Genomic DNA, 15,754 nt, shown 5'->3' with positions numbered 1-15,754 from the left:
ATTCTACGTGTTTGACAACTGTAATCTCTGGTGGTTCTACTTTCACCATTCTTGTGCTGGCCATAAGCCCAATGGCAATGAGCCCTATCGTATTTTTTAAGAGTAGCCACTTTGGATGTGAAGCCTACTGGTAGTACCCATTGTTTCAGTGAACATTTTCGATATTTGTCCCTTCTTGTTAATTACCTTTACTGGTATCATTGTAATAGGTGTTTTTATTTCATTAGAATTAGCTTCTCTGTGGTTTTTTCAAACTGGGTTTTCTATGTAATTCTTGATGTTGATTGTATTAGTGTATCTGTGCTTTCATGCTTATCTTTGTTATGGTGATTTACTGTGCTTTAATTGATAGATCTTAAGTATTGGTTCATGGTTGTTAAGTATTTATCGACAACTGAAAAGTTCTAACAAGTGTATACTGATTCAGCCCCCTCTTAGTTATTCGATATGTTCAACAAACCTCTAGATAAGTCTTTTATTGATATTTAATAAACTTATGTAAAGTATGCAAGATTATAAAAAGAAACCTTATTGAGGGTGTGGTCATCAGCTTGGTGCTTCACTTGGCGAAGAATTTAGTCCACATTCAATCATCATAAACTATCCTACAAATTTGTGATTGCATTGAAGATAATGTTTACAGGGGATGTACCCAAATCCTAGGTATATGTCTTTGGCCTCTGGGATGTTTTTGGGGCAAAGTGATGTGGATGGGATATCCTCACCTCCCCCACCTTGTTTGTGTCCACTTTTTTTGTGAAGTTCATGGGGTGTCTCTTGGAAAGGTTAATGCTGCTTTGTTTGTTAAATGAAACTTGGGATGAACAAGGGATACCTTGATGCCCCTTAATCATCATATGGGTGGTAGGTAATGCCCTTGCATTTGTAGAAATGGACATTTTGATGTATTCACAAACAAATAATTTTGCATGCAAGAGTCTATATAATAGATCTTGCAAAACAAAGGCTTAGTTAGCAGTGCTGTTTTTATTTTCTCTTGTTGATTCTTTGTTTTAATCTTGGTGCACACAGTCTTCATTGAATACAACTGAAAAACCATGTGATAAAATTTGAGGAGCAACACAGCTAAGGTTGCTAGTAGCAAACCATTCTATATGTCTTAGAATGTGAAGTGTTGACTATTCAATAACTAATTAGAAACATGACATGGAGGGAGGGACCAAAGTTTTGACATATCACAAAAGCCTTAGACCCCATCCTCAAAACTCAAAGGAACTCTGATAAATGACCTTACTCTGAAATGATAATCATTTGATATTATACAATATTAAACAAAGGAGAGGAATACTACTTTAAAAAACAATTACAGGAAGATATTTCCATAATGGAAATGAGTGAGAACAAAAGATAGAACATAAAATTACTAAACTAACAAAACAACCTAAAGAACGGAAAGTTACTGAAACTTACTTAATAGAAAGTTACTTACATGACCATTATGCTACTTTATACAATATCAATTTGATTTCCTTCATTAAAATGGTCATTCTACTAATTACACCAAGTTTGTCCCCAAATTTTACAATCTTGTGCCAAAAAGTACAGGTTGATGAAATGTATACAGTGAATGCAATATCTTAAGACTTGAAAATGGTGAGCATGGGCTGATTGCCTTACAACATGATGTTGGGTAACAAAGCCATCCCTCCCTCGATCTAGAGACCGAGATTAGCCTCTCAAAAAATGACGGTTGTTGATAAAAATTTGGTAAAACACTTTGTAGCTACGATTTTGGCAAAAATTATCAAAGAGGTTGCTGCAAAAAAGCACCATGATTTTGTGGATAAATTAACAAAGATAATTATATGTTATGAAGTCAAAGAGCTATTAATCTCAGTGTAAAATTAATATGATAGAATTATTAATAATAAATCAATAGCAAGTAAAATACTTATAATAATAAAATCAATCATGTAAATCAAGTTATCAGCATAGAAAATCACAACTATCTGTGGAAATAATATGGATAAAAACAATGCAGCAATAATAATAGTGAGAAGGAAGCAAAAGGTTGAACAAAGAGAGAAATAATCTTGTAAATAGAAAAAACAAATAAAGAAAGACAAGGGGGATTAGGAAGAAACAAGGGACAAGTGAAAGAGGAAAAGATGTAAGAGGAGAAATGGATAAATAAAAATGAGGGACAGTAACAGGGAAGAAAATGATGCAAATGAGTGAGGGACATGCACTACATAATGTGGTGTGATACAAGGGGGTTTTGTGGATGGGTCAAGATGGTTCCAAAGAGGTAAGTTTTAAAGAATTTAACATAGCATGTCAAGTGAAGCTCAAACTCTTGCCATCATCTTGGTTATGCTTTTAGGAAAGGTGTCTTAGCATTTCTCCTAATGTTAAGAACACAAATGACATTTTCAGACTAAAAAAAAGAAAATTTCAATTTCTTTGATTCATACTTCACTTTTGGGTTAAAAAAAGTACGTCTTTGTTTGGTATTATTTGTTGTGTAGATTTTGTTGAGCATGACAATTAAGAAGACATGGAACTTCAACATCTCAAATCAAGAGTTACAAACTTCAAAAATTGGGGCTTTCGTATTGAAAATAAATAGAACTTCCAACACATAGAAAAGAGTTTTAAAAGGTAATTACACTTGTTGACTTATTTATGATGCATGCTATGACACAAATCTTCCGTTGGAGATAATACAACTATAATGAAACATCCAATTTGGTGAGTGAATTACAACATGCTTATGATAGGTGGAAGAAATATGCTATTTTAAGTCTATGAGCTCAAATTGGATTTAGGTGTTTCCTTTTTTTATCTAGATATTTGGATACAAAATTATTGGTTGGTTTTAGCTCATTGTTTTGTGGTTATTATTTGATGGTTTCATGTATTACTTCTATTTATAATGTTCTTGAAATGGAGCTATTGATATTGAGTTGTAAACATTCTAATGTTGCTAGAATTACTTGGAAACTGGTTGTTGATAGAATTACTTGAAAACTGGTTGGTGCTACTCTTGCAAAGGCTTTCTCTATAAATGTTATTTGATTGTGTTTAGATTGACGAATAACACATTGGTTTGCTTTGTAGTGTGGGAGTTTCTCTCGACTAATTCTAAAGATCTAATTGCACAATACTCTCTTGTTAGATTAGTTTAGGAAGCATTTTTGTGTGATTGGTTTCATCAATGTAAAGATTTCATAGAGCAATCAGTCATTTAAGCCCTAATGTTTAGGAGTTCACAAGGCTCTTTGGTGGAGGGGATGATATTTCTTACAATGGTTAGAGGTTTGAAGGAGCATACTAGAGCTTTTTCCTTGAAGGATTTCAAAAATTTTATTCGAAATCTTTAAGAGCGATCAATGTTTTTGGAAGTAGTACTATGATATTTGGGTTTTTTAAGTGCTCTAGTGATGTGTACTTGTGAAGTTCCCTGTACTTGTGAAGTTCCCACACCATTGCTCCATTGCAAATGCGGACCTCTTTTTGCTTCTGGTTTGTAGGGTTAGGTAGTAGAATAGGTTGGCAACAATTCAAGAGAAAAGCTTGTTTAAAATCGCCTAGTTAGATAAGAAGGTTGTTCTACCCTACTAGATAAGGAGGTGGAATCCACCACCTTAAATGGAAACTTGCCAAATAAAGAAGTGGAATCCACCACCATAAGTAAGCTTGCCAGATAAAGAAGTGGAATCCACTTCCTTAGGTGACAACCTTCAAACATCAAAGCCAATGTATGATTTGGCTTGATAAACTGGTGCAGGACACTATACATGCTGATTAGCCTCATATAGGGAAAAAGTGATTTTTGAGGAATTTTGCTTAGTTTTAGTTCAATAATGTGTAAGGTCATTTTAGACATTTAAAATCATTTATGACCATTTTTCAATCATTTTCCAAAGTTCAAGTCCTTTAGGCATTAAAATGCAAAAGTTGCTCAAATTGGCAAGTTGTAAAAATCAATATTTTTGCAAAAAGATGGGGAAAACATGGAAAAGAAGAGGAAAAGTCACCTAGTGAATGTGGATCAGTTATAAAAAATGATTATGGACTTAAATAAGCCTTTTGAGCTTCATTGGTAGAGACTAATGAAAATTTGAAGTGAGTTTTGCAATGAAGTTTCTCTAGTTTTCTGCTTTTTCTGAGTGTAAACAGTCTGAAAATAATTAGTTTTGATTCATTTTCCTTAATCCCCATGATTTCACAGTGATTGGGGTTGATAGTACTTTGAATCTACTTTATTTTGGCATTGGTTTCAATTTATTTCATTTAGTTTTGCTAAGATATCATAATTTTGGTGTTGAAGGGTTAAAAACCCTGCCTAGGGTAAACTGTGAGCTTGTAAAATGTAAAAATTTCATTTGGCTCAAGATAAAATGCCCAAATCTTGTATATTAGTCTATTTTTATATGTTTTTAATTGTCCTACAGGTGCAGGGCTCGAGGAGTACATTTGCAATGGGTTTTGAGATGAAAGAAGATTGATACTTCATATGTATCAGTCAAAATAATGAAGATTTTCAACTTGCATGTGTGAGTGGTGGATAAATATTGAAGGGTTTTGGTTTGAGATTGCATAGGAGGTTGATTGAGGATCTTCAATGCATAATACGAGTTTAAGAAAAGATTTGGTGTATGAAAATCAAGTCTCTGTATATGATTGTCCCTGTGAAGGCAAATATGGCAGCCCTTACAGCAGTACAAATAATGTTCGTAAAAAAATTATAAATCCTTTGATTCGAGGTTGCATGACTATTCGAAGTATCCCTAGATGTGTTAGGGACCTAAAAATGTGAAGACAACAGAATATACCATTTTTATATAGGGTTCATGGTAGAATTTGTGACTGTCCTAGTTGTGTCTCAAACAGGTAAAATTCTGATTGTTGTATGTTTTAGTGATTTTTATCATTATGTATGGAAGGGTTTGGGTACGCATGCCATATGGTTGAAAAGAGTATTGAATCTACCATCGTTTGCTTTAATTTTGAATCATTATCATTAAGAAATGAGTAAGTTATGCCCACTTTCATAAAACGAGTCTGTTCAGATTTTAGTTTTCCAAATATGCAGTCTAAAGAATATTAGTTAACAGCTACCTATGGTTGACCAAGGACCTAAAAATTGGTGGGTGGCTAGTTTATCATGTTATGAACAACTTGCTTTCTTTCCATAATTTTTGTTTGTGATTTGAAGGGTCAAACAAACAGTTTTCTAAAAACTGTCTTGTTTATGTGGTTTCCTGTCACTGTTGCTACAGGAAGGTGGTAAAACTTTGTTATATGTGTGTTTGTGTGCTTGGTGACCATGTGTGATTTGGAAATGTCTCATATATCATGAAAAACATTTTTTCAAGGTGTCATATGTATAGGTTGAATACCCAAATCAAGTTTAGGCTTGTAGCGATTTGTTGGGAAACATGCCCTTTTGGCATTAGATTGTTTCCAAGTTTTGTGTAAACCTTTTTCTCTGCATCATAAACTTATTTAAGTTAAATTCTATAAGGGAAAACAAAGGTCAAAGTGTTACTTTTTTAAGTTTGCCAAATAAAAAGGTGGAATCCACTTCCTTATGTGTTTCATATAGGTGCTGATAGAAATTGACCCTCTTCAAATTTCATGCGAATCTCATGCCAAAAGAGGACTGATTATATTCTTTGCCAGCAATAAGCATCCTGATTTTAACCACCTTCAATAATTTCAAGACTTGAAATCAAATTAGATCAAACTAGGGCTTCAGTTTCTATCCTTAAACAATGCTGTTGCAGCTTAAGGTAAGGATCTAAAATCATTCTCAAACTGTATAGTTCTGCACCAGGCATTATTTCACAGATCTCAGTCACTTTTTCTCATAAACAGTGAAGTGAAATTCAGTTAGGAAGACTGGTATGATGTGTAGGGTTGAGAGTTGATTGAATTTTCTAGTATTTCATGCTATAATTTACTATTTCATAACGTTGATTTACAATTTTAGAAGTCTGATTTTAACATTTTGGATTTAGCAACTTCAAAATCTAATTGAGATGAGAGGAGATTTCAAGACCAAGATCAAGCCAACAAGGTGCAAACCAAACCCAAATTGAAGAAAATACAAATCAAGAAGTCAAGAATGCAACAATGGAAAGATACATTTTTAATGTTATCACCACGGGAAGTTTGATAGATACTTTTGCTCATAAATTTGATGGATTTATGGGTCAAAAGGTGTAACCTTTACCACTGTAAAGGTGGGTTGAACATCTTGGATTCGTAATCACATTTATTCAAAATCACCTTGATGTTACCCTTGTCATCTTGGGTAATGTTAATGTTATTACTTTTTGAAATCTTGTATAGTCATTAGGATTAGTTTTAGAATGCTATGCCTAGGGTATGTGGTGCGCATTAATGTGACCACTCAATCTTGTCAAATCCCTCTATTGTATCATTGATAATTGATTTGATTATGTTTTCAATTTCAGTGACAAAATCAATTTTGGTATAGACATTTGGTTAAGGGGAAAGCTGTTTAGGCTTGTGGAGGTCACATTGATGCTGCAACTAAATAACAGAACTTACTTTGCTCTACATATAAGAAGGATTTAGGGTTCGATTTCTAGATCTACCAAGTATTTCCCTTAATTGATGAGGCACAAATGCAAAGGATACACAACATTGCAATCACATCCAACACTATTTAGTATTTATAGAAAGTTTGAAAAAAGAACAAAAAAAAGAATTCATAAATGATTTGTTTTAAGAATTAACTTGAGCTTAGGAAGATGAATGATTAATGGGAAGTGGGAACACATGTTAAGAATAAGGATTAAGTGTTTTTTTTCTTCTTCCTCTTTTTTCCTTTTGGTGAGTGCAAAAGAGCATTGTTTGGTGGTTTCAAAGCTTTTTAGTTTGGGGGCAACCATTCACGTGTAAGGAATGATCTTTCTTTTATTCTAATTTAATTTAAAGAAAAATGAATTAAGGACGCCCTAAGATCCCTATGACGGTTGAAGGATTCTTGGATGCCCATTCTCATGTTTGGGATTAAGTGTGGTGGATAATGAGGGGAGGTTTCTTGTCCATTCCATTGCCCCTAGTATGTAGGGCTTGGGGTTGGGGATGTGTTCCCGTTTTCTCCTAGTTTAACTTTCCTGTATTGCAGTGATGGTTACTCATGTTAATAGGAGAGCGGACAATTGTGTTAGATAAGTATTGAATGTTAGTTTGATCTAAGATTATTATTAATAGTAAATACATCACAAGCCATTTATTTTGTTGTTGGGCTTATCTTTCCTTAGTAGAGTGTTTTATTTATTGATTATCATGTATATTTGGTAAAAATATTGAGAAAAAACATTTATTTACTTACTATTTAAGTTTTGTGGGCCTTGCTCTTTATTGGAATTTTATAGACTTTAAACTCTTAAGATGCTAATGGCTTATACATTTGTTGGACATTCAGTTATGTATGTTGTTATCTTGTTAGCAATTTGGTAGGGGTTGGGGGGAGGGGGATCTTTTGATGAAAACAGTTTTCCTTTTTGTGTTTGATTATATATTCTTTCAGCAATAAACTCTTTCCCTGCCTAGTCTTCACCTTTTGTAATTTTAAAATTATTTTTGTTTATGGACAGGTTGAATGATAAGTACAAATGGATTGGTGCATTGAAACGTGAACACAATTTCTTGAGTAAAAGATTGGATGAGAAGCTTAAGGCTAAGGTTCACACATTTCCCTTCTTGATTTTCATGTATTGAGAACTTTTAGAATTAGGAAAATGCAATTCTAGTTTTTTGTTACATGATATGGGAATGTAATGAAAAACTGCTTTACATGTTTTATTAATTTTGCTGGTAATTGCAACTTTGGTGTTTGTAAGTGCTTATTTGTTACATGCTAGATATTATGTTGCGGATCACAAGTTATTAAAATGCTAAAATTCATCAGGACTTAATGTTACAGACAAAATTTTGGAACAGACATTAATGCAATTATAATCAAGAGTGTGTAACAAGACCAGTATTTACTTTTGGGTCTTAACTAGTAGTTAAAGTATGTTTACAAACTATGGACTAATCCTTCTCAAGCCCTAATTCAGGAAACTTTAAATTTAAACAAGATTAAGCACAAAAGATTAAGGCATTTCCATTTTTTGTGCTATAGCTTCGACAGAAAAATCGGGCATTGGTTTGCCCAAACTAAATCAAACTCATGAAGGAAATGCAAGGGTTGCGCCCAAGGAAAGAATAAAAAGGGAACTTTCAAAAATTCTGTTAACAAAACTAAAAATTTACTAGAACAAATTTATTCTGATTTATGTGGACCCATGTCTGTAACCTCTATAGGAAGATACTTGTACTATATTATTGTTTGTAGATGATTTCTTTAGCAAAACTTGGATATACATTTTAAAATGTAAATAGTTTGAAGAAATCCTTATGAGATTCAAGGAGTTAAAAGCTCTTAAAACATGTCAGGGAATAAAATCAAAACATTAAGGTTAGGTAATGGGAGGGAATATACTTGAAACATTTTTGAAGAGTTCTATGTGAATGTTGAGATTAAGAGGGAGTTTATTGTACCTTATAATCCCATCAAAATGGGGTAGCAAAAAGGAAGAACAAGACCATTGTAGAAGCTGCTAGAGCTATGTTGTATGGTCAAATCATAGAAACTTAATTTTGGGCTGAAGCGTTTAAGACAATTGTCTATATCCAAAATAGATATGTCCTCATTCACTCCTAGACAACAAAACCCCTGAAGAAGCATTCACCAACATCAAACCTGATATAAGTCATTTAAGAATCTTTGGGTGTCTTGTCTACATTCACGTGCCTAAACAAAATAGGTCTATGTTAGAACCCTTAGGCAAGAGAGAAATATTTCTAGGTTACAACAAAACATCTAAAGCTTGCAGGATATACATATGCGGACAAAAAATAATTGAATGTCATTTTTGAGGAAGACATTTCCTTTAGGAGATCCAAAAGCTCTCATGAGATAGAAGATCAAGATCCTCTCACATATATGGAAGAGGATCATATTCCTGAGGCTTAGAGGGAGACTCCCGAAGAGATTGAAAATGAAGGTCAAACTACTCCCTTAGATGAAGCCAATAATAATTGAAAGAGATCACTTCGCCTTAGGAAGATGATTTAGGTTGTAAAGAAGTATGCAAGAGCAAAGGGAACCTTCAGGGAGAGCAAGAGACCTCACAGATTCTCTTGTTATGTTGCCTTGATGAGTGAGATCATAAAACCAAAACCATCCCGTGTTGAAGAAGCTCTCATACATTAAGTATGGAAAGATGTCATGTCAGAAGAATATTGGTCCATTGTAAAAAATGATGTATGGGACATCGTGCAACATTGAGAAATACAAAGCCTGGTTTGTTGCCAAAGGTTTCTCTTAGAAAGCAGGAATTGATTATGAAGAGACTTTTGCCCCTACTGCCTGATACACTTCTGTCAGAGCCGTAATTACTATTGCAACATTGAAGGTATGGAAAATCCATCAAATGGATGTGAAGATTGCATTTTTGAATGACACAAACGAAGAAGTATGTTTAAAGCAATCCAAAGGTTTTGTTGAACATAATGCTGAATTACATGTATGACAAATAAAGAAGGCTTTGTATGGACTCAAATAGGCTCTAGTATGAAAGGATTGATCACTACCTCATGGGATTAGGGTTTTCCAAGAATGATGCAGATCCAAACCTCTATTTTAAGGTAATTGATGGCGATATGCTAATTCTTATCTTATATGTTGACAAGTTGTTAAACACAGGAGAGGACATTAGAAAAGATTTAGCTTCAACATTTGACATGAAGGACTTTGGTATCCTACACTACTTCCTTGGATTAGAAGATTGGTAGTAGTTAGATGGCATCACTCTAAATCAAGGGAAGTATACTATTGACATTTTGAAGAGGTTTGGAATGTTGGATTGCCAACCCATGTCTACACCTATGGAAACAAATTTGTACAAATTAAAGGAAGCAACAATAAACACAAAATTTGCAAATCCCATTCCCTATAAATAGAGAATTGGATCCCTAATGTATTTGGCCAACACAAGAATTGATATCTGTTATGCAGTGATTGCACTTAGTCAGTTTATGTGTGAACTAGAGGAGATACATCTTGTTGCTGCAAAACACATTTTGAGATATCTTCGAGGTACAATTGGATATGGTCTTAGATACAAACATGTAGACCTAGATCTACATGGATACATTGACTCAGATTGGGCTAGAAGTGTAGTTGACAGAAAGAGCACACTGGGATATTGTTTTAGTTTAGGATCAACAATGATCTCATGGATCAGTAGGAAATAGTCCTCAATTGCACAAAGCTCTACAAAAGATGAGTACATTGTAGCCTCCATAGGAGCAAGAAAAGCAGTGTCTTAGGAAATTGCTTGTATGACTATTTGGTGAGCCCCTGAATCCTAGTACTATCCATTGTGACAATCAGAGTTGCATCAATCTTTTAGTGAATCGAGTGTTCCATGATAGATCAAAACACATCGAGATCCTTATCACTATGCTAGAGACATGGTAGAAAGGAATGCGATTCAGTAAGAGTATATTATAAAAGTTGATTGCTTTTGGGATAAACTTGGTATGTTTGGAAATGCAAGTCAAATTTGAGATTGAGTCTCAATTATTCTTTAAGGTGTTTAATGTGTAAACTCTTTGTTGTCATGTGTGTGACTCCATGACTTTATAGGCCCTTGTGGACATTACTGAAAAGTAATTAATTTTTCAATAACGAACACTTGTATTTGATTGACATTGTAAGGTGACGACTATACAATGATCTATTTCACTATCATGATGGATATCATGTGACTTGATATCTGTGGACATGTTTGTTGGGAGGTTGTGCCTTCGTCCCTTCTAGGTGAAAGTACTATTCAATATAGACAGATGGATTTGTGACATGTGCTTAAATGCTTCCCGTGGATCCTTCTTTCTGGCTGTTGTGAAGTACATTGACAACTCGAGCTTTTGGTATAACGATAGTAGTGATTCGAACAAGTGGTATCAAAGCGCTGGGTTACGGGTTCAAATCCCTTGGGTCATGCTGAGGGGGGGATGTTGGGAGGTTGGTGCCTCCATCCTCTCTAGGTGAAAGTGCAGTTCAACATAGACCGATGGATTTGTGACATGTGCTTAGCCGCCTCCTGTGGATCCTTGTCTTTGGCTATTGTGATGTTCATTGACAGCTCGAGCTTTTGGTGTAACAACAACGATGATTTCAACAATGTCATGATAATTAATATCTCTTAGACATTATGATAGATATCATGAGACATGATATCATTTGGTGGATAATATATTTGTGAATATGACATGATCAAATATTCATATAGTAGGTATCATGAGACTTGATGTCAGTGTACATACCATAATATGGATATTTTGAGTTATGGAGAATATCACGTGACTTGATATTCTTGCGTATACCATATCTTTTGATATCACAGTGAGGTGATATCTTTTTATCACAATAAATGGATCTACTGTGTTGGATAACTTTTATCTTTCCTAGCTAAGAGGGAGTGTTAATAATGATATATTCAATCAGATAAACATGAGTGATAATTATCAATAAAATGATCTATGATTCTATGTGTGTATGTGTATCAATATACATTGAGTATATTGATATACATACATACATAATTTAATACTAAACCATAAATCATTATATTGATTATTTGAGAATTAAATTAACATTCATGATAATCGACCTGATGAATGATTATCATTACTGTTATTTTCCAAGTATAAATCTGTATTTGTTGATCAGCATTAAGTCGATATTGAATATCATTATCATTGACATTTAAATGAGTATTGAGTTAACCAATATTAAACATGATTACCGTCGTCAATACCATGTATTGATAAAAATAATTTGCATTGATTATAAATCAGATTTATGTCTGATTATATTTGTTATATTACTGATAACAATCAGTTCAAATCAGATTGATGAATGAAAAGTACAGAAATCATTAGTGCAAGTCATTTGGAATTCGATATCTCTTTATACTCTGAAATTTGTTTTTCAAATTAAAAAATATTTGAAATATTCTCAAAATCAGAATTATCTACATTTCTTGTGAAATACCATTCAACAGGAATGAACTTAAAGTTAGTAAAAGCATTATTCTAGAGATTAAAATAAAAAAAATTTATGTTCCTAATCAAGAATAAATCTAATCTACTTTAACAGGAATGCACTAGTAGAGAAAAGGTTAGTAGTTAGCTACAAGCCTTTTAATAGTTGTTTGATGGACAATCAACATCTTGTACCAAGCAAAGATCATATTTGGCAAACTATTCAAGGAAGCCATATTTACTCAAAATTTGATTTAACAAAAGTATTTTGGCACATTGTTGTTACCTGGATGACCAGGGTCTGTATGAATGGAACGTTTTACCATTTGGTACTAAAACAACCCCTAGTATTTGACAACCCCTAATATCAGCAAGACCCAAATAGGATTACAAGATTCCAGTATTGAACCCAAATTATATCAATGAAGTACACAAGCACGTCCTCTTTCATGCAATGTGAACTAACTTTAAGATGTGCAATGTGAATTTGAAGTTGAGCTAATTGATTTAATGAGCAGAGTAAAATAGATTCTAGGCACTAAATGTATGCAATAAGCCCAATTAAAATATGGAAATAGGTCTATGCTAAGAAGCAAAAGAAAGGATGAAGAACTTACTTTGAAATATGCAAGAGTATATGCCTTTTTACTCCGAAAATTGAGGATCTGAAATTGTGACTGTAATTTTGATTGCGGATTTATGATTAGGACATAAAAGTGCTCGAATGCTTTATGGGATGATGGACATGTTCCAAGGACACTTTAGCAAAATCAACCCTGGTTCTCCAGAAGGCTCTCGGCAAGTAGTTTTTGGATTTGTAATTGCAATTCCAATATCCCGCTAGTATTAAACCCAAATTACATCAAGGAACTATGCAAGTAAGGCCTCTTTCATGCAACGTGAATTAATAGTAAGACATGCAAAGTGAATGTGAAATTGGACCAATTGATTTAATGACAAGAGCAAGATAGATCTAGGCACTAAATGTATGCAATCAGCCCAATCCATATATGGAAAGAGGTATATACTTAGAGATAAAAGGAAGGATGAAGAACTTACCATGAAATATTCAAGAGAAGATGCCATTTTACTTCAAAAATTAAGGATTTGAAACTGTGATTGTAGTTATGACTGCTGATGAAAACAAAAAAGTATCCAGATGCTTTACGAGATGATAGACATGTTCCTAGGACCCTGCAGCAAAATTGACCCAGGTTCTCCAGAAAGCTCTCAACGTACTTTTGTAGACAAAAGTTAGCTGATTAGAAGACCAACCAAGGACTCTCAACAACAGGCTCTTGTGGCAGAGCAGTTTGAAGAGAAGAAGGAATCAACCTTCTATGTGTTTTGATCTGGAAGTTCTATTTCTGGGTAGTTAGTAGAATGACCATTAAGGGAGGGTAATAAAGAATTAAATATCAATGATCATTTAGATATATTAGATATTTAGTCTTTTAGGCAATTTATAGATTTTTAGTTATTTTCTAGATAATATAGAAACTTTCCTGTTGTCAGCTGTTTTAGAAAGTTTCCATATCATTTTCAGTTATTCTGCATATTGAAATTAATCTTTTATGAATATACATTTTCTTAGTCTCCTACCTCTCATTTTTTTGGCCTGTCATTCATTTTGGATTGTGGTTTGTCTCACTAATTGGTTGGCAGCAGTTTGTTCACTGGGCTGCTGACATATATATGCATATGAAGAATACAAGAAATGTGAGAAGAATAAGGTAGGTACAGTGGTAGAAATTGTATGAAGAAGAAGCAGGGGACATTTTATCTGCTGGCCTTGGGGAATTGGGACAGGCAGAGAGATTGTAAGAAATATAAGTGCCTTTTGAAATTCTGATTTATAACTCGAAGTTTTTGTGTTGCCTTTTTGTACTTGTAGTCCATGTTAAGCTGCTAGGATTGGCTGCTTTTCACTAGGCACCTGATTGTTTTCTGCACCAAGAGGTTCCTTTCATGTATATAAAGTAACATGTCCTAGATTTATCCGGATCCAAAAGATAGAGATGTTAATGCCCAATACAGATGCCTGGGCCCTAGATTTATCCGGATCCACAGCATGAATCTCCAAGGACGTGCTGACCTTTAAGTCAACACTCTCAACAATTAATGTAACATGTCTCCCGACATAATAATATTTTTGGATATTATGAGTCAATGACTAATCTTATATTAAAGATAATGCAAAGTCAAGATGCTGTTGATAAATTGGAGTTTGAATATGAAAAAAATGATTGCTCTTAATTAATCTGAAAATAATATGATTAACAAATCTATACGTACCCTTATTTGACTATTGGGTTAATTCAGGATAAAGCAGGCGACCAACGGCGATGGATGCAGCTTCATGCTGAAAAAATTATATTGCTTAAAGAGCGGCTTCGTCTAAAGCAGGATCAACTTATGAAAGGTTACTTATTTTGGATATCCAACTGATCTTCATCTAGATGTTTGAGAGTATTGACAGATCTGCTTTTGCATAGGTAAAAAGAATTTTCTATTTGATCTGTTATGATTTCTGTCACAGAAAAACTCAAGCTCGAGGACAAAACTAATGAACTCCATTCCAGAGAGACCTTACTTGGAGGCGCCTTTGATTTGGTAGTAAAATATTATATATCTTTTCTCTGTGGAATTTAAAGTTCACCTGGATTTTGCATAATATTGCTTGAATATCTGTTTTAATTTAGAAGCATGATTTCAGCTAATTGAGTCAATCTAATTTAGAAAAGTGAGATTTATTAGTATCTGGAAATAAATACATTATAGTTTAAAACTTTTTCTACCCAGGTTTTTCTTTTGAATTTTACTTGGTTGATTGTTTCTTTTATTTTCAGTTGAAAAGGAATGTGGCGGAAAAGTTAGAGAAGTTCTATCCAGATGACATTCGTGCCCAAAACTTGGCACATGTAAGAATTCTCACAAAATGGTGTGCTGCTTTGAATTATGTTATCTATTCTCTTCTAGTTAGAAATCTAAGCTTGTGGTGCTTTTGAAGTCTTCCTTCATAGAATTCATTTAACGGTGTAAGCATCATGAGAAAATGTTAGATTTTGTTCATGTCCCTTGTATTATGTCTCTTTTCATAATTAATATTTAATAATAATACAATATAATATATAATCTATTACTAGTTAAATATAATATACAGTATCAAGAGTTCATGGAAGATTGTCTGACATAATCACGTCTTCATAATAAAAAACACTGCGTTATTTCATCAACAGCAAATACCTTCATTGATCTGCCAAGAACTATTGAATTGAAGAAATTGTGTCATAGTTAGTCATCCATCCAAATTATTAGTGACTTATCTTCTCAGTTTCAATTGATATTCTCAGCATGTACAGTTCGTTCTATGGAGAATAAGGTCACAAGCTCTTCAAACAACAGATCTACCCCTTGTTGCTCTCCAAATTGGTATTGCACAGCCATGTAAAGGCTAAACAAGTTCAGATAACATTTTATATGTCTATGGAAATACATACGTAGCAATATATAACCTAGCAATGTGTGGCAGCACTTAAAATGTAGACCCCCAATGTTCTCACAATGTCCAAGCTGTAAGTATGTATTCAAACTCTTACATCTCCATCAGTCTGCATGTCTCTGTAGTGAACAGCAGCGTCCATAGATGACCATC

At 33.7% G+C, this 15,754-nt stretch overlaps 1 protein-coding gene across 20 annotated transcripts in view; it reads left to right on the top strand.

The window, feature by feature from the left end:
- Nucleotides 1–15,754, top strand: part of LOC149536748 (DNA-directed RNA polymerase II protein) — a 121,175-nt gene that overhangs the window by 40,353 nt on the left and 65,068 nt on the right. For 17 of the 20 annotated variants that reach the window (XM_089803295.1, XM_089803294.1, XM_089803286.1 and 14 more), the window contains 4 exons: nt 7,599–7,686; nt 14,422–14,521; nt 14,639–14,712; nt 14,949–15,020. In XM_089803295.1, coding sequence (XP_089659421.1) covers nt 7,599–7,686; nt 14,422–14,521; nt 14,639–14,712; nt 14,949–15,020 — 334 coding nt within the window. Of the gene's footprint in view, nt 1–4,418; nt 4,521–7,598; nt 7,687–14,421; nt 14,522–14,638; nt 14,713–14,948; nt 15,021–15,754 lie in introns of all 20 variants that reach the window. The other 3 variants (XM_089803292.1, XM_089803293.1, XM_089803291.1) reach the window with 1 other exon arrangement.

Source organism: Cupressus sempervirens, chromosome 10, assembly GCF_028749045.1.
Source record: "Cupressus sempervirens isolate cs-2001-9-10 chromosome 10, ASM2874904v1, whole genome shotgun sequence".
NCBI lineage: Eukaryota > Viridiplantae > Streptophyta > Pinopsida > Cupressales > Cupressaceae > Cupressus > Cupressus sempervirens.
The sequence above is the reverse complement of the archived record's forward strand: the minus strand, read 5'-3'. Positions and strand labels throughout refer to the sequence as shown.